The 18,209-nt window shown below is 69.0% G+C and overlaps 3 protein-coding genes across 4 annotated transcripts in view; 2 read left to right on the forward strand and 1 right to left on the reverse strand.

Annotated features, from left to right (window-relative positions):
* GNAI3 (G protein subunit alpha i3) overlaps positions 1-18,209 on the forward strand; it is a 110,569-nt gene that overhangs the window by 28,034 nt on the left and 64,326 nt on the right. The window lies entirely within an intron of this gene.
* On the forward strand, positions 2,154-10,709 carry CPNE5 (copine 5; the record flags this gene model as incomplete). Its single annotated transcript, XM_084301796.1, is given in 22 exon segments — positions 2,154-2,236; positions 3,616-3,656; positions 3,747-3,793; positions 4,478-4,581; positions 4,821-4,860; positions 4,989-5,065; positions 5,351-5,410; positions 5,522-5,585; positions 5,814-5,917; positions 6,154-6,258; positions 6,671-6,712; positions 6,786-6,834; positions 6,836-6,862; positions 7,067-7,120; positions 7,186-7,247; positions 7,443-7,489; positions 7,585-7,766; positions 7,842-7,969; positions 8,061-8,163; positions 9,581-9,638; positions 9,989-10,062; positions 10,518-10,709. Coding segments are annotated over 22 exon segments (1,743 nt in total).
* Positions 11,341-18,135, reverse strand: SORT1 (sortilin 1). Of its 2 annotated transcripts, none has more exons than XM_084302094.1 (20): positions 18,012-18,135; positions 16,994-17,053; positions 16,751-16,824; positions 16,528-16,630; positions 16,240-16,404; positions 16,093-16,166; positions 15,930-15,979; positions 15,673-15,803; positions 15,402-15,546; positions 14,893-15,048; positions 14,663-14,769; positions 14,227-14,329; positions 13,988-14,156; positions 13,641-13,831; positions 13,364-13,553; positions 13,134-13,250; positions 12,926-13,034; positions 12,733-12,839; positions 12,419-12,542; positions 11,341-12,318 (listed from the first exon to the last, which is right to left on the reverse strand). In XM_084302094.1, exons 3-20 carry the CDS (start codon positions 16,780-16,782, stop codon positions 12,304-12,306), a joined length of 2,088 nt encoding a protein of 695 aa, XP_084158220.1. In that variant the 5' UTR covers positions 16,783-16,824; positions 16,994-17,053; positions 18,012-18,135; the 3' UTR covers positions 11,341-12,303. The 2 variants fall into 2 exon arrangements, with proteins under 2 accessions (XP_084158220.1, XP_084158221.1); XM_084302095.1 differs by having other exon boundaries at positions 15,673-15,800; positions 18,012-18,083.

The raw sequence follows: 18,209 nt of genomic DNA on the forward strand, positions 1-18,209 counted from the left end.
TGCGGGACGCCCGTGGGGTGTGGAGGTGTCACCCACATTGATGACATCTGGGAGGGTGTCACCCACAGGACACGGAGCTGGCACCCACGGGGACGCTGATGGGGGGGTGACCTGCAGGACGCCCATGGGGGACACTGACTGCGGGGGGCACCCATGGGGTGTGAGCCACCCTTGGGGAATGCTGATGTCACCTGGGGGAGTTGTCACCCATGGGGGACTCTGATGTCATCGGGGGGGTGTCGCCTACAGGACAGGGAGCTGGCACCGTGGGGGACACTAATGGGGGTGTCACCTACAGGACACCCATGGGGGACACCAATTGGAGGGGGTCACCCATGAGGTGTGGAGGTGTCACCCTTGGGGGACACTGATGTCATCTGGGAGGGTGTCACCTACAGGACATGGAGCTGGCACCCATGGGGGGGACACTGTTGTCATCTGGGGGGGGGTGTCACCCACAGGACACAAAGGTGTCACCCTTGGGGGACTCTGATGTCATCCGGGGGGTGTCACCTACAGGACATGGAGCTGGCACGCGGGAGCACACTGATATGGGGGGGGGAGTCACATGTGTGGGGACACTGATGTCATCTGGGGGGTGTCACCTGCAGGTCATGGAGGTATCACGCATGGGGGAACACTGATGATGGGGGGGTCACCCACAGGGTATGGAGGTGCCACCTGTGGGTGCAGAGATGTCACCCATAAGGGGACACAGCACGCATGGGGACGTGGAGGTGCCGCCTGAGGGCACAGAGGTGTCACCCATGGGCTGTGGAGTTGTCACCTCTGTGGGCATGGAGCTGTCACCCACGCACACAGGTGCCACCCATGTGCGTGGAGGTGTCACCCACAGGGACACACCGGTGTCACCCATGGGGCATGGAGGTGTCACCCACGGGCACAGAGATGCCACACGTGGATACACAGAGATGTCACCCATAAGGACAAGGGGATGTCACCCATGGGTCCAGTACAGCTGACCAGTGTGCCCAGTACACCCCCACCATGGGGACTGGCGGGACACTGAGCACCACAGGGCACTGGAGCACAGGGGAACTGGGCACACTGGGAGGCACTGGGAGGCAGCAGGGCATGGGGGGACACTGGGGACATAGGGACACCGGGGGACATTGGGCCTGCAGGTGGCGGGACTGGGGGGCACTGGGAGCAGCACTGGGCCATACTGGGGATGCAGTAGAGTGGCACTGGGAGATAGTGGGGACACAGTGAGGCAGCACTGGGAGGTTCTGTGTGCATGGCACTTTGGCACTGGGAGCACTGGGCTGTACTGGGGACACAGCAGGACCGATCCCTGGGAGCACTGGGAGATACTGGGGGCACAGCAGGGTACCACATGGAGCACTGGGCCATACTGGGCGCACGGTGGGGTTGCACTGAGATACTGGGGGTGCAGCAGAGCAGCACTGGGAGCACTGGGCCATACTGGGGATGCAGAACTGTGGGACTGGGAGCACTGAGAGATACTGGGGGCACAGCAGAGTACCACTGCGAGCAATGGAATGCACTGGGGACACAGTGGGGTGGCACTGGGAGGTACTGGGGATGCAGCAGAGCAGCACTGGGAGCACTGGGCCATACTGGGAGCATAGTGGGATACCACTGGGAGGCACTGAGGGCACAGTGAGGCATTACTGGGAGATACTCGAGACACAACAGAGTAGCACTGGGAGCGCTGGACCATACTGGGAGCATAGTGGGGCACCACTGGGAGCACTGGGGGCACAGTGGGGTGGCACTGGGAGGTACTGGGGGCGCAGCAGAGCGGCACTGGAAGCACTGGGAGACACTGGAAGCACAGTGGGGCACCACTGAGAGACACTGGGGGCATAGTGGGGTGGCACTGGGGGGTACCGGGGGCGCAGCAGAGCAGCACTGGGAGCACTGGGCCATACTGGGAGCACAGCGGGGGGGGGCACCGGGAGCCCCGCGCGATGCCGGGGGCGGCGCGGGGGCCGTACCGGGGGCCGTACCGGGGCCGTACCGGGGCGGTCTCGCAGGAGGCTCCGGGGGCAGCCCCGGGGGCGGCGGCGCTGCGGCAGCGCGCGGTACCGGGAGCCCCGAGCCGCACCGGGGCAGCCCCGGGAGCAGCGCGGCGGCGGCGGCGGCCCCGGGCGGGGCGGAGCCGGGGCATGGCGGGCCTGGGAGCGCTGGAACCGGGCACCGGCACCGGCACCGTCCCGGCCACCAAGGTGGAGCTCACCGTGTCCTGCAGGTGGGGGAGCGGCACCGGGCGCGGGGCACCGGGGGGAGCGGGAGGCGGCTGGTGCTGTGCGGCGCTGGGATGCGCTGGGAGGCACTGGGAGGCACTGGGGAGCGGGGGGGTCAGGGGGTGAACGGTATCGGGGGGACCTGGGGGCGAGGGGGGGGAATGGGAGAGTCGGGGAGGATGCGGGAGGGGGGCACTGGGAGTACTGGGAGGCACTGGGGAGCCGGGGGGAGCACAGCGGGTGTACAGTGCTGGGGGAACCCAGTGGTTGTGGGGTACTGGGAGGCACTGGGGGGCACTGGGAGAGCAGATGGCGCTGGGAAGCGCAGGGCACAGTGGGAGGCACAGGGGAGTTATTGGGGGGTACTGGGGGGCACTGGGAGAGCAGAGATGGCTGGGAAGCACGGGGCACTGGGGAGCACTGGGAAGCACTGGGGGGCACTGGGAGAGCAGATGGTGCTGGGAAGCACAGGGCACGGCAGGAGGCACTGGGAGGCACGGGGGTTATTGGGAGACGGGGGGGGGCACTGGGAGGCACTGGGGGCACTGGGAGGCAAAGGGGTGCAGGGCATTGGGAGAACTGGAGGGGCAGGGAGTGGGGGCTCTGGGGGTGTGCAGGAGGGGGGGGGGGGGCGTTCTACCCCGTCCCCCTGAGCCTCCTCCTCTCCATCCTGCCCCCCTCTGGGGGGGGTTCCCCGCACAGCCCCCCCCCGTGTCCCCCCCGTGCCCGGTGCCTGCTGGGGCTCGCTGCCACCTGTCACCCATCGCCTCGCGCCCTGGGACGCCCGGGCCCCCCCGTGCTGGCACTGTGCTCGCTGCCTGGGGGGGCCTCACCACCCCCCTCCCTGCCTCAGGTCCCCCCCAGACCCCAGCCCTGAGTGAGGGCTGAGCCCCGCTGCGCCTTGGGACCCCCTGGGGACCCCCGCACCCCTTCACAAGGGCTGGGGGCGCAGGGTCAGGGTGCCCGGGGGGGTCCCCGGTGCGGTGCTGGGTGCCCCCCCCCGGCCGTGCTGCCCGCGGCCGCTCCGACCTATTTTCCTCCCACTCCATCGGGGACTGGAGAAACTCCCCGAGCCGCTGCTCCGTGCCGCAGCTCGGGCGTGCGCACCCCGGCACGTGGGTGTGCACCGACACGCGGGGGTACGCCCTGACACACGGGTGTGCGCCCTGCCACGTGGCTGTGTGCGCCCCGACGGGTGGGTGTGCGCACCCTGGCACGAGGCTGTGCATCCCGACACGCGGCCAGGTGCTCCCCGACGTGTGTGTGTGTGTGTGCACCAACACACGGCTGTGCACACCCCGGCACACGGCCGTGCGCACCGACGCGCGGACACCCCCAGCCCCCCCGTGCCGCAGTTCCCCACCGGCCCGGCCTCTCCCCGCAGGCAGCTCCTGGACAAGGACACCTTCTCCAAGTCCGACCCGCGTGAGTGGGGCTGGGGCCGGGGGTCCCGGGGGATCCCGGGGGGTCCCGGGGGGCCGGGGCCTTGCTGAGCGCTGCCGCCTCTGCCCCCAGTCTGCGTCCTCTACACCCAGGGCCTGGACACCAAGCAGTGGCGGGAGGTGAGAGCCCGGCCCTGCCCCGCTGCGCGGCCAATCGGCACGTCGGGGTACTGCCGAACCAGCCAATCAGCATGTCGGGGTGCTGCCCAGATGGCCAATCAGCATGCTGGGGTGCTGACAAACTGGCCAATCAGCATGCTGGGGTGCTACTGAACCAACTAATCAGCACGTCGGGGGGCTGCCAAATCAACCAATTGGCATGTTGAGGTGTTGCTGAACCAACCAATCAGCATGTCGGGGTGCTGCCCAGCTGGCCAATCAGCATGTTGGGGTGCCAGCCAATCAGCATGTTGGGGTGCTGCTGAACCAACCAATTAGCATGTCGGGGTGCCAGCCAATCAGCATGCTGGGGTGCTGCCCAACCAACCAATCCGCATGTCGGGGTGTCAGCTCACTGGTCAATCAGCATGTTGGGGTGCTGGGCAGGCAGCCAATCAGGATGTTGGGGTGCCGGGCAGGCGGCCAACCAGCGCTGCCAGCCCCGGGGAGGGGGTGCTCCACAGCCCCTGCTCCCGCCCCGCCGCCGCGTGCCCTGTAATTAGCGTCTGGTTAATTGAGGGGCTCCGGGCCGTAATGAGCGGGCGGGCCGGGCGGCGCAGCCCCGCGCTGCCACACAAAGGGGCACCTGGCCCCCCCCCGGCCCCCCCGGCCCGCCTGGCCCCACGCCCCCGGTGCTGCCCCCAGTTCGGCCGCACCGAGGTCATCGACAACTCGCTGAACCCCGACTTCGTGCGCAAGTTCGTGCTCGACTACTTCTTCGAGGAGAAGCAGAACCTGCGCTTCGACCTGTGAGTGCCACGGCCCCGGGCACTGTGCCGTGCTGCCATGGCTGAGCCCGGCGGGTGCTGGCGGCTGCTCCCATCCAGTCCCATCCCCATCCCCGTTCCCCATCCCCACACCTCCTGTCCCACTCCCACTCCCATCCCTCTCCCATCTCAATCCCTATTTGCATCCCGTCCCCATCCCCGTCCCCATCCCTGTCCCCATCCCATCCCCATCCCACTGCCACGCTCCGTCCATCCCACAGGTACGATGTGGACTCCAAAAGCCCCGACCTGTCCAAGCATGTGAGTATGGCACCAGCCCCGTGGGGCTGCAGGGTACGGGGACAGGGACGATGGGATGGGATGGGATGGAGATGGGATGGGGACGGGGACAGGGCTGGGGACGCCGCGCTGACCCCACACTCCCTCAGGACTTCCTGGGCCAGGCCTTCTGCACCCTCGGTGAGATCGTGGGCTCGGCCGGCAGCCGCCTGGAGAAGCCGCTGACGTGAGCAGGGCTGGGGGGTGCGGGGGGAGGGTGTGGGGGTTGGAGCGGGCTGGGTGCCCGGCGTCCCGCGGGTGACAGTGACGGTGGTGGCGCCCGGGTCCTTATCTTGCGCCCCAGCGGTGTCTGGGATGGAGAGCAGAGCCCGGTGCAGATAGCACGGCTCCGGGCTGCTCCCCCCCAGGATGAGTGTCCCCCCCCTGCTCCCAGCCCTGCCTCAGTTTCCCCATGAGGTCTGGCTGGGGGCTGTCCCCCCCCCCTCCGTCACCCCGCTGCGTGTCCCCGCAGGATGGGGACGGTCACAGCACAATCCCGTGGCAAGAAGCCGGCTCCAGCCCTCTCCAACGGGTGAGCATTGGGGTGCCCCCCCAGTTCCCCAGACACACGGGTCACTGCGCCCCCCCCCCTCATCAGGGACACCCGTGTCACCGTGTGCCCCCCTCACCACCGGTCCCACAGGGGCATCCCCGGGAAGAAGTGCGGCACCATCATCCTCCTCGCCGAGGAGCTGGGCAACTGCAGGGTGAGCGGCGCCGGGGGGTGGGGGGGGGCAGTTTGGGGGACCCCCCCTTTTTTGCCACTTGGGTGAGTGTGTGGGGGGGGGAAGAGCCCCACGTCCATGCCTGGGGCCTTCCTCCACTCTGCTGTGGGGTGAAGATGGGGGCCGGAGCCCCCCCCCTCCCCAGCTGCTCCCGTCGGGACCCTGAGGCCCGTGGGGGGGTTCCGTGGCGGTGACACCCCCTCGCCCCAGGACGTGGCCACGCTGCAGTTCTGTGCCAACAAGCTGGACAAGAAGGATTTCTTCGGCAAGTCCGACCCCTTCATGGTCTTCTACCGGAGCAATGAGGACGGGACGTGAGCAGCCCCAAAACGCGGCCATTGGGGGGGGGGGGAAACACAACAGGACGTGGCCCTGCTGCCACTCGGGGGGGGGGGTCACGGCCCTGAGGCTGGCACAGGACCCCCTGTGTGTCCCAGTGGGGGTGGGGGTGGCGCTGGGAGGGGGTCTCCAAGAGCCACCCCTGGGTGATGGGTGGGGGGTCAGCCATTGGGGGGTGAACCACCCTGTTCCCCACCCCCCGTCCCCGCAGCTTCACCATCTGCCACAAGACAGAGGTGGTGAGGAACACGCTGAACCCGGTCTGGCCGGCCTTCGCCATCCCCGTGCGCGCCCTCTGCAACGGCGACTACGACCGGTGAGCGCCGGGGCCTCGGCACCACGGGGCCGCCCTGCGCCTGCCCCCCCCCCTCCTCCCGCCTCGGGCTCCCCGTCTGAGCAATGGGTCTGCGCCCCGGCACGGCCCCCCCCGCCTCAGCCCCGGTGCCGGCTCCCGGTGAGCGGTGGCTCGGCGTCGCGCTGCCGCCGCCGGCTTGGCCCCGTGTCGGACGTTGCTGTGGCAACGGCGGATAAAAATATCCCACCGAAAACGGCCGAGGAGGAGGAGGAGGAGGAGGAAGGAGAAAAGGCCCACGGAGGCGTCAAAACAAACTCTCCGGGAGCGGGCGCTGGGGCTGCCCCTGCTGTGCCCGCTGACACCCCCGGCACGGGGCAGGGTGAGCGCGGGACGAGTCTGCAGGTGCCACCCGCGACCCCCCCGCTCCTTGCAGGGCCATCAAGGTGGAGGTGTACGACTGGGACCGTGACGGCAGGTGAGCCGGGGGGGCCCCGGGGCCACCCGCCACGTCCCCGCACCCCGGGTGACGGTGCCCCCCCACCCCGCAGCCACGACTTCATCGGCGAGTTCACCACCAGCTACCGGGAGCTGGCGCGGGGGGCAGAGCCAGTTCAACGTCTACGAGGTGAGGAGGGGGACAGGGCACGGGGATGGGTGCTGTGGCAGCGGGGTGCCCCCACCGCACCCATGGGTGCTGCAGTCCCCGTGCTGCACCCCTGGGTGTCACAGCCCTGGGGAGCCCCCGCTGCACCCTGGTGCCGCGGCTCCTGGTCGATTTGGGGCCAGCCCCCCCAGCCCAGCAGTGCCCCCCCGGCCTCCCCTCTCCCAGGTGGTGAACCCGCGGAAGAAGATGAAGAAGAAGAAGTACCTGAACTCGGGGACGGTGAGGGCCGGGCGGGCGGGCGCGGGGTGCTGCTGCCGTCCTGCTCAGCCCGCTGTCCCTGGCAGGTGACACTGCTGTCCTTCGCTGTGGAGTCCGACCACACCTTCCTGGACTACATCAGGGGCGGGTGAGCCTCAGCAGCCCCCCATGAAATGGGCCCAGCTGGCAGCGGCGTCCCCAGAACCCAGTGGGGCGCCCAGAGTGGGTCCCTTGTGTTCCTCATGAAACCTCGGTGCTGAGAGACGGTGCTCTGAACGGGGTGGGGGCACGGCCGGTCCTTGGGCCTCCCGCCAGCTCCTCAGAGCCGCTTTCCCCTTGCCAGGACCCAAATCAACTTCACGGTGGCCATCGACTTCACCGCGTCCAACGGTGAGCGGAGCCGCTGGCTACAGCCCGGGGGGCTCGTTACGGTGACACGTTTGGGCCGGGGGGCACAGGACAGGGGCTGATCCCCCCCGGTGCAGGCAACCCCTCGCAGTCCACCTCGCTGCACTACCTGAGCCCCTACCAGCTCAACGCCTACACCATGGCGCTCAAGGCCGTGGGCGAGATCATCCAGGACTACGACAGTGACAAGATGTTCCCGGCGCTCGGCTTCGGCGCCAAGATCCCTCCGGACGGGCGCGTGTCCCACGAGTTCCCGCTGGTGAGGCTGAGCCCCAGGGCGCCGCAGGGGGGGGGGAGGCGGCGGCGGCCCCGTCACCCGGCGCCGTGCCCGCAGAACGGCGACGCGGCCAACCCCTCATGCAGCGGCATCGAGGGCATCCTGGAGGCCTATCACCGGAGCCTGCGCAGCGTCCAGCTCTACGGCCCCACCAACTTCGCCCCCGTGGTCAACCACGTGGCCCGGTAAGGAGGGGGACGTTGCTGCCCCGAGTCCCCCCCGGTGGTGGGGGTTGTGCCCAGCCCCCCTGCCCTGCGCTCACCGGCTGTCCCGCAGCTCGGCCGCGGCGGTGCCCGATGGCTCCCAGTACTTCGTGCTCCTCATCATCACTGACGGCGTCATCTCGGACATGGCGCAGACCAAGGAGGCCATCGTCAATGTGAGTGCTGCGCCGCGGGGCTGGGGGGTGCGGTGCTCGGCTGGGTGCATGGGGAGCCCCAAAATGCTGGGGAGCAGTGTGTGGCTGGGTGCATGGGGGTGCCCCAAAGCATTAGGGTGCAGCATGAGGCTGGGTGCACGGGCTTGCTGCAAGGTGCAATGACCTACAGGGGACATGGGGTGTCCCAAGGCACCAGGGTGCACTCCCCGCCAAGGGACACCCCGGGGTGTTGGGATGCAGTGATCGTCCGGGCACAGGGGGTGCTCTGAGCTGGGGTGCTCCAACCAGACAGATGCTGGGGTTTGGGGGGCAGGATGCTGGTGCACAAGAAGGGGCAGGGGGGGGAACGTGCAATAACCTAATAAATGAACTTTTTCTGTCTTCTGCCCCCCCCCCTCCCACGCACCAGGCAGGAGGTTGGGTCCACGCTTCCCAGCAATTCGGCTGCTGGCCAGGAGGGCGAGAAGCTTTTGTGCTTCTTGCTTGCTGCTTTTTAATATTTCGTGGCAGAGCCGCAGTGCGGGGGGTGGCTGGGGGCAGCTCAGTGCCATCACCTGCACAGGGGCTTGTTGTGGGCCCTTGGTCCCTGCCCTCCAGCTGCCAGGCTGGGGGATGTGGCACTGGCCTGGCAGCAGGCGCAGGGGGCTCACAGGGCTCCGGCTGCCGTGGTTGTGCTGAGTTTGGGGCTGGAGGCTGGGGGGTCCCGGGAGGATGAGGGGCTCCTGTCCCTGGTGCTTTGGTTGGGGGGGGCCAGGGCAGGGATGTGCACGGGGCCCGAGGCAGGATGCAGGGCGCAGGGGCGAGCACTGGATGCGCTCTGTGCCTCCGAGGTGGGATGCACAGCACGGCACCCCCGCGGGATGCGCGTCACAGCACCCACAGGGGATGCACAGAACAGCACCCACGCGGGATGCACAGAATGGCACCCACGCGGGCTGCACGTCACTGCAACCACGCGGGAGGCACAGAACGGCACCCACGCGGGATGCACATCGCAGACCCGGGGCAGGCTGCACATCACGGCACCCACACGGGGTGCACAGCATGGCACCCACACGGCACCCACACCGCAGCACCGGGGTGCGATGCATGGTGCCGGGTGCGGGATGCCCGTGGTGGCACCGAGCGCAGGTGTTGGCAGTGCCGGGAGCAGCGGGCACACAGACAAAGCGCCGCGAGCTTCCGCGCTCCCACGCCGAGCAGCAGCAGCACTCGGTGCCTGGGGGGGGGACACATGATGGGGAGCGATGTGGGGGCCCCACGGCTGTCACACGCCACTGCCTGCTGCCACCCACACGGTCACTGCGGGCAAACACCCGGCACCCCGGGGACCGCGGGGTGCTGCTGGTGACACGGGGGGGGTGCAGCAGCACGCAATAAATCTTGTGCCTTTCCCCCCACACTCCGGGCCCGGCAGGCGGCCAAGCTCCCGATGTCCATCATCATCGTGGGGGTCGGACAGGCCGAGTTTGATGGTAAGGCTGTGCTGCGGGGCCTGCGGGGGGGCTGAACAGGGGGGCTGCAGCTGCCTTTGGCCACCAGGGAAATCCGAGTTTAATTTTCTCCGGCTCAGCGTGGCGCGCCGCAGCCCACAGCCGGTGATTATGAGCTGCGGCGCTCGTTATGGCTGGGTTCGCCTCCCTCGGGGGGGGGGGGGGGGGGGGGGGCATGCCAAAAAGCTCAATTAAAGCTCTCCGAGGAGATGATGCTGACGAACCGGCCCTGCCTGTGTGCGGTGTCAGCAGGCAATTGCCCCGGTGCCGCTGGGGGGGGGGGGGGGGGTCCGGTGCTGCTCACCCCCCCCCCCCCCGTGTGTCCCCTGCAGCCATGGTGGAGCTGGACGGGGACGACATCCGCATCTCCTCCCGCGGGAAGGTGGCCGAGCGCGACATCGTGCAGGTAGCCCGGCACGGCACAGCACAGCGCAACCCCCCCAGCGTCCCCCACCGGCCCCTGCTCTCCTGGGGGCCACTGGCCGGTCCCAGTATTGGGGGGGGGGTTATGGGGTGATGGGTGCATGGGGATGGGAGGGGTGCCGTGGGACATGGGGGTGGCACTTGGGTTTGGGGGGGCACAGCAGGATGTAGGGTGGGCTTTGGGGATGCACTGGGGCATGAGGGCGAGGCAGAGGATGGGGAGCTGGGGGGGGGGACGCTGGGACATGGGGACGTGCGGGGGACACTCTGGGACACCACAGTGCACCGGGACATGGGGGCACACAGGGGCAATGGGGACACAGTGTCCTGGGGGTGCTGGGGGAGGTAGGGATGCACTGGGCCATGGGGGTGCTCCAGGGCCTGGGGAGGTGCCATGGGGCCGTGCCTGATGCCCTCCCCCCTTCTCTCCCCCCCCAGTTTGTTCCTTTCCGTGACTACATCGACCGCACGGGGAACCAGGTGCTGAGCATGGCGCGCCTGGCCAAGGACGTGCTGGCTGAGATCCCCGACCAGTTCATCTCCTACATGAAGGCGCGCGGCATCAAGCCCCAGCCCGCGCCCCCCAGCCCCGACCCCCCCGGCCCCCCGCCGGCCCCCCCCCAGCCCTGACGGCTCCTGGCCCCGCTGTGTCCCCGAGGACCCCGCTCCGGCCCCGGTGACGGGTGGGGACAGGGCTGGAGCCCCCCCCCGTCCTCAGCTGAGGGATAAATCACTGCCAGGCACCCCCAGCCCCTCCCTGCCCCACAGAAACTGGATTTGGGGGGGGATTGGCCACATCCTGCACCCCCTCCTGCCCTACAAGGACCCTGACCCCTGAGACCTGGGGGGGGGGAAGGAAGGAGGATCCCCCCACTGCTCACAGGGAGCCTTTGGGGCACCCCATGTGTCCCCCCCCATGCTCAGAGCCCACCTGTGTCATCCCCCCTGACCCCAGGTCACCCACCCTTTGTCCCTGTAGTGAAGGACGGGGGGGTCCCTACATCTCCTCCCCCCCCCATCATTTTTCTACGTGCATGGACGTGTTGTGTGCCTGTGCGCTGGGTCGTGGTGCGTTGCCTTAAACTGCAATAAATTTCGGTCTTTTTAATCCGCTGACAGCAGCCCCCACCCCTGCCAGCAAGAGCTGCCCCCCCCCGCTGTGCCCCCCCCCCCCCCCCCCAACAGAGATCAGGTCACACACGGTCCGTTTTGGCTTTATTTCTAATAACCCAAATATTGCAAATATACAGAAAAATGCCAGTACAAAGTTATTACACATCCAGGTTTATTTACAGGGCTCTACACAGGCCTCGCCCCCCCCCCTCCCACAACCCCTCCCTGCGGCCAGGGGCTGGGGGGGGTGGGGGGGCTATGGCTTCTCGGGGGGGGCACACGCTGCCCCCGTCGCGGCGCTGCTGAAGCACATGCAAGCGGCGTGGCTGCGCCCCCCCACCCTGCACCCCGGCCGGGGGGGGGCACGGAGAGCCCCAGGACCCCCGGGGGGGCATTTCCAGTGTAAGGAGACTGTGACAGTGCTGGGACCAAAACCTGGCGGGGTAAAAGCTGGGGGGGGGGGAGCAAGGACCGAGCCCCCCCTCGGCCCCTTGTTAAAAGAGCTTCAAGCCTGAATTCATTATTGCTGCGTTTCCCTCGGCCAAGGGCAGCCTGGGGGGGGCCAGGCTGGGATGTGCCCCCCCCCGGCAGCGGGGGCAGCCCGGGGATATTGCTTTGGAGAGGGGGGGGCAGCCCCTGGCCCCCAGCTCCCTGCCCGTGCCCTCCTGCACTGCTGCACGGCGCAGCCTGAGGGGCCCGACAGCGGCTGGGGGGGGCTGCTCGGGGGGGGCTGCTCGGGGGGGGCACACCCCCAGGGGGTGCTGGCTGTAAGGGGGGCTGGGAGGGGGCTGGGAGGGGGCTGGGGGGGGGCTGCTTCCTGCTGGGGAATGGCTCGCAGGTGGAGGAGCCCCGGGTTGGGGGGCCTTGAAGAAGCTAATGGAAAAAGAGAGGGAAAAGGAAAAAAAAAAAAAAAGAACCAAAAAAGCGCCAAGAAACCAAAACCACAAAAGCAAAACAAAAATAAAACAAAACAAAACAAAGACTCCCCACCAGCCAGAAACAAACCTTAGAGCAGCATTAACTCAACCCCCCCGTGTGCCCCCCAGCAGCGAAGCCCCCCGGGCCCTGCCCGCCGGGGGGGGGCAGCTCGGCACCATCCCCGTCCCCGCCGCTACTCCAGCAGGTCCTGGGGGAGAAGGGCAGCGTCAGCCACGGACACCCCAATGGGAGGGGGGTCTTTGGGGGGGGGGGGGGGGGGGGGGGGGGGAACGGGGACGGACACTCACCTCATCCGAGTCGTCGTGGTATCCCCCCTTGCGGGGGGGCGAGCTGGGGTCTGTCCCCTCCGTCCCCTCAGCGCCGCTGGCCTCGGCGTGCTGCCGCAGCACGGAGTAGCGATGGACCAGGAACCTGGGGGGGGCACAGCACGGGGGGGCTGGGGGCAGCGCGTGGCCCCCCCAGGGACGGGAACACCCCCCTCAGGCATCGGGGTGGGGGGCAGCAGCAGCAAGAAGCGCCCCAGAGCACGAAGGGGACCTCCCCACCCCCCGTAGGTGGGGACCCTGTCCCCGAGGGTGCCCCGCGGGCCGGGGGGGCTCACCTGCCCCCACAGACGTATTTCTTCACGAGCAGCACCCCGGCCACGGCGGTGACGAGCAGCACGGCCACCACGGCCAGGACGATGGGCACGGAGCTGGGGGACGCCGCCTGCGGGGGAAAGGATGGGGCTGGGTGGGGGGCACCAGGCCGGTGGCACCCATGGGTGGCAGCAGCCACGTCCGTGTGTCACCCACCAGCTGGCTGGGGCTCAGCAGGGTGCTGGTGCACTTCTTCTTCATGTCCTTCTCCTCCCGGCTGGGGCTCTCCCCTCCTGCGCACTTGTCCCCGGGGATCTTGCGGTACCTGGGGGGGGGCGACGCAGGATGAGCCCCGGGGACCCCCCTGCGCCTCGCGGCTGCTCTGGGGCCGGGGTTGGGGAAGGGGCCGGGGCCGGGGCCGTACCCGCTGGTCCGCAGCAGCTCGCGGCGGCCGTAGAGGCAGAACTCCAGGTCGTGGCCCTTCAGCTCCGGCTGCTCCACGCACACTGACTGGTTCTCAGGGCGGTAATACCCGAAATCGCTGCGGGCAGGGGGGAGCACAGCTCAGCACCACCCCCGCACCGCTGGCACCAGGTGGGCAGCACCGGGACACAGAGGGGCAGGGAGGGGGCGTGACGCGGGGCCGGGGGCTACCAGAGGAAATCCTGCAGGGTGCAGGGGCAGACGGACGGCTGCGTGGTGACGGCGTAGTCGCGGCCGTTCTGGCACACCGAGGACTTGCGCAGGCGCCGGTACTGCTCCTTGTAGCCCAGTATGCAGCCGTCACTGGGGTCACTGGGATCACTGGAGTGCGCCAGCCAGATGGTGTAGTCCTTGTCCTCGCCTGCCAGGAACAGGGCTCAGCACCCGTGGGTGGCACTGCTGCCACCACCCCAGGGCCCGTGGGTGTCCCCGTCCCCCCGGCACTCACAGCTCCGGCTGAGCAGCTGGCTGAAGTCGATGGTGTAGGAGACCCACTTGCGGGACAAGAAGTTCCCCCGAAAGCCCCAGATGCTGACGTTCATGGAGCGGGCGCCGGGCTCGGACGCCAGCCCGGTGAAGAAAATGGGGTCCTTGGAGAAGGTGTACTTGTACCAGCACTGCCCCTCGTCCGTGGAGAACCTGGCACACAGGGGACGCTTGGGGACCGGAGCCACCGCGGGGCGACCCGCAGCCACCGCCACCTCGCACCACCGGGACCCGCATCAGTGCCCAAACGTGGACCACCGCCCGTCCTGGAGGTGCTCCCCCAGCCCCCCGCGCCCCCGCAGCACCTACTCGATGACGTTGACGGGCTGGCTGGTGTGCTCGATGGCCACGATGAGGCCGCCCGAGTCGAGGATGGCGTAGTGGTGGGGCCCCTCCAGCATCCGCGCCCACGTGTAGCCCCCGTCGTCCGAGATGTAGACGTCGGGGCTCATCACGGAGATGGCCCCCCCCACACTCCCTGCCAGACAGGGGCAGCGTGAGCGGGGTGTGGGGACCCTCACCCGCCCACCCCCGTCCCCACTGGGTACCGTGGGCGATGATGATGCCGACGGCGTTGGGCTCGGACAGCGGCACCATGGGCACGTTCAGCTTCTGGGAGATGCTGTAGGACGCGTGGATGTGGAGGCTGCACTGCAAGCGCAAGCACCGAGCCCGTCCAGGAGCTGCCAGGGCGGGTCCTTCGCCTCGGGCAGCACCGGGACCCCTCCGGCCTGCTGGGGGATGCCCAGCACCCCCACGGTGCAACCCCAGCCCCCGGGCAGGGGCTGCAGGATCGGTCCCTGCCCTCCCGCATCCTCGTGCCCCCAAGCCCCCCAGCACCGCGCGTGGCCACCAGCCCTGCCCAGGGCAGAGCCCCTGCTCACAGCAGGGATTTATGGCCGAAGCCCACCCACAGGGGACGGACACGGAGCCCGGGCACCGTGTGGGCACCAGCCCCTAGCTGGGGACAAGGGACAGAGCCACCTCCTCCTTGTTCCTCGCCGTGGAGTCGCAGGTGGTGTTTTTCGGCTTCCTCAGCGGCACCCACTCCCCGCCACGGTCAAAAGTGATCACGGACTGGATGGAGTTGTCTGGTGGGAGCAGGGGGAGATGGCAGGGCTGGGGGGACACCGAGCACGTCCCCACAGAGCCACCGCCAGCCCCCAGCTCCCCAGTGCCCCCACCCCAGGGGGGTGTCACTGCCACATCCTCACCTTCGGAGAGGACGCTGGTGATGTAGATGCCCCGCAGCGAGGTGACGTTGGTGAAGTCAGTCTCCCCGCCGGTGGTGGTGTAGAGGTGCCGCTCCAGGGATTTGGAGTACACCACGCCCCGGTCGTCGGAGGTGTAGATGGTGCCGTAGCCCGTGTCTGGAGAGGGAACAGGGCAGAGGTAACGGGGGCTCCCCGGGCACTGACCCAGCTCCATGCAGGAAGAGGAACCAAGGGCAAGGAGTAACTCCCGTGCCCCAGAGCGTGGCCACACTCCCCGCACACCGCAAAGAGGAACAAGGTTTCTTGCACCCACTGCCTGCTAATTAGCAACGTCTTAATGAGAAATTCCTTCCTCAAAGGCAAAGCCCTGCCCAGGCCGGCCAGTGGAGCTGGAGAGCCCCACACTTCGGAGCAGAGCCAGCTTTTAGTTCATGTTGCTGCTGCTGCTGGGACACCCTCAGCCATCTGTAGATGGTCCCAGCTCTGTCCCTGTCCCTGTCCCTGCTCACCGCCCGGCTCGTCCACGTGCATGAAGACCAGGTCGTCGTTGGCGGCCAGGATGGAGTAGAACTGCTCGTGGCCGACCGAGGGCAGCTGCGCCATGCTCCAGGTCTCGCCCTGGTCCAGCGAGACGTGAATGCGCCTCGTGGTGCCCTGTGGAGCCAAAGCACCCTCAGCCCTGCTCCCCTCACGTGGCAGCAGGGACAGAGGGGGCACGGAGGAGCTGCTGGTGCCGACGGGCCACTGGTGCCCCAGGACGGGGGGGGATGGGACAGCCACCTTCTCTGTCATGACGGAGGCGAAAAGGAAGCGGCCGCCCAGCCCGAAGGAGTAGATCTTGGTGCCGATGACCTTGAAGGTTTTGCCGAAGTCAGAAGTTTTCTTCAGCTCCAGTAACCCAAGATCAGCTTCTTAAGAAGAAGGGACAGGGGGTTAATGATGCTGGGGCCCAGCGGCCCCCCAGGGGCTCTGTCACCCATCCCCGCAGCTGCCCCCGCGTCCCCGCAGCACCCCAGCTGGGAGCGGGCAGTACTCACTGCAGGAGTTGTTCAGGTAGGTGGTGAAGAAGATGGTGTTGTTTGCGCCCCTGGGAAGAGAGGGGGATGAGAGCGCTGGCGGGACGCAGCGCACGGGGGTGCCACAGCACACGGCGGTGCCGCTGAATTTCCCGGCGCTGGGGGGTGCCGAGCGGCCGCTCACCACTTGGCCAGGCAGACGGCTTTGTGGATCTGCTCCCACTTCTCCCCGAAGTCCTTGGAGACCCAGAGGCCATTCTGCAAGAGACACCCGGAGCTCACCACCAGCCCCGGCACCTGGCACCAGCCCCGCGTGGGCTCCGGTCCTTACGTCGGTGCTGAGGGCCAGCAGGCAGTCGGAGTTCTGCGGGTGGTAGGCGATCTGCACCAGCGGGTGGAAGGGCAGCTCCGTCTGCACGAAGTTCTTGGCGAAGTCGGACGAGCGGAAGATGCGGCCGCCATGGCTGCCGCCGGACACGTCGCCCGTCAGGATGACCTGGGGGGCACAAGGGGGGCTCAGCCCCAGGCCCGGGGACGCTCACCAGGAACGCCACCGAGAGCCTCCGCGGCCAGGGCACGGGGCTGCCGGGGGGCCCGCCTCACCGCCCCCTCCGCTCACCTTCCCCGAATTGTCAGGTCCGATGGCCATGCCGAACTCGGTGCGGATGAAGGTGTTGTTGATGAGGTGGGTGATGTCCTTGAAGGTCTTCCCATAGTCCTCACTGCAACGGGGAGCGTGGCCACGCCGTGAGCACCGCCAGGAGCCCTCAGGCAGGGGGGTCACCGTGCCACCACGTGCGGCAACCCCAAAATATCTGGGGAGGGGTTTGGGGGGGGCTCACCTGCGGTAGAGCTTGGACTGGCCAAAGCTCATGATCACCAAGGGCACCTGGAACGTGGTCAGGACGAGGATGACCTGGCAGGGAGCAGCGGGCAGGGCTCAGCACTGACACCCCTGGCAGTCCCCCACCTGGGACACGGGGCCTGGCACCAGGTCCCACGGCCCCCCGTGGTGGGGGGCTGCCCACGGGTGCTAGCACCCCCAGACCTCTTGGGCGGCCCCCGGGGCTCTCGGCCCATCTTACCCCCGTGCTGTCGCCCACCCAGGACAGGGACACGGAGCCGCTGAGGTCGTCGAAGACGCACTGCGGGACGAGAAGGGAGAAGTGACCCTAAGTTGGTGTGGGGACCGAGGCTGCGGCACAGGGCTGGGGACGGGGGCCTGCAGCTGCCTCGGTGCCACTGGGCTGCCCCCAGCCCCAGCGCTGGGTCGGGCTGGGGACGCGGGGAGCGGGCGGCTTTGGGGACGCGGGGAGCGGGGAGCGGGCTGTGCCAGCGGCGCGGGGAAGCCCTGCCCAGGAAGGGGAGGAAATGAGGCCAGCACCGCCGTTGTCCCCATTGCCCAAGCCGCACCCGCGCCAGCCTGTGCCACCCTGTCCCCTCCCCGCGAGGCGGGGGGGGAAAGGGGGGAAAAAGGGGGAAGAAACGGAGCCGGGGCGCCGGGCAGCACGCAGCGCCCGGCCGGGGGACGCAGGTGGCTGAGCCGGGACCCCTGCCCCTGCCCCTGCCCGTGGCGGGGGCGGTTTGGCCGCGGTGGGGACAGCGGGGACACCCGGCACCGCCTGCGCACCACGTCCCAGCGCAGCCGGGTGCCAATTAGCGGCAATTAGCGGCAATTAGCGACCGGCCCGGCCGGCGGAACGGGCGCACCCTGCGGCGGGCGGTGGCGGGGACCCGGGGGTGACCGAGGCTGGTGGCACCGCCGGGCCCTGCACCGTGGGGACAGGGAGCTCCGTCCGTCCGTCTGTCCGCAAGCACAGCACAGCACAGGGCCTGTCCGTCTGTCTGTGTCCGTCTGTCTGTGTCCGTGGGTCCCGACCGTGCAGCACAGGGCCGCTGACCCGCCCCCGCCCCCAGCCCGTCCGTCCCGTCGCGTGTCCGCTCCGCCGCCTGCCCCGGTGTCCGTCTGTCCGCCCAGGGCACGTCTGTCAGTCGGCGCGGGGGGGGCAGGCTGCCCGTCTGTCCGTCCGTCCGCCCGCTGTCCGGGCGGGGGGGCTGCAGCCGAGCGTCCCCGTCCCGTCCCGTCCCGTCCCCCCCGCTCACCGGGTGCGTGTTGTTGCCCAGGGCGGCCGGGACGCCCCGCAGGCCGCCGCAGGCCTCGCCGCCCGCCGCCGCCGCCGCCGCCTGCCCGGCACCGGGGCCCGGCCGCAGCCCCGCGGCCGCCGCCGCCGCCGCCAGCGCCAGCGCCAGCCCCAGCGCCGCCCCGCGCGGGCCCATGGCGACTCCGGCCGTCGCCGCCGC

The sequence above is a fragment of the Netta rufina genome, assembly GCF_964035555.1.
Source record: "Netta rufina genome assembly, chromosome: 26".
NCBI lineage: Eukaryota > Metazoa > Chordata > Aves > Anseriformes > Anatidae > Netta > Netta rufina.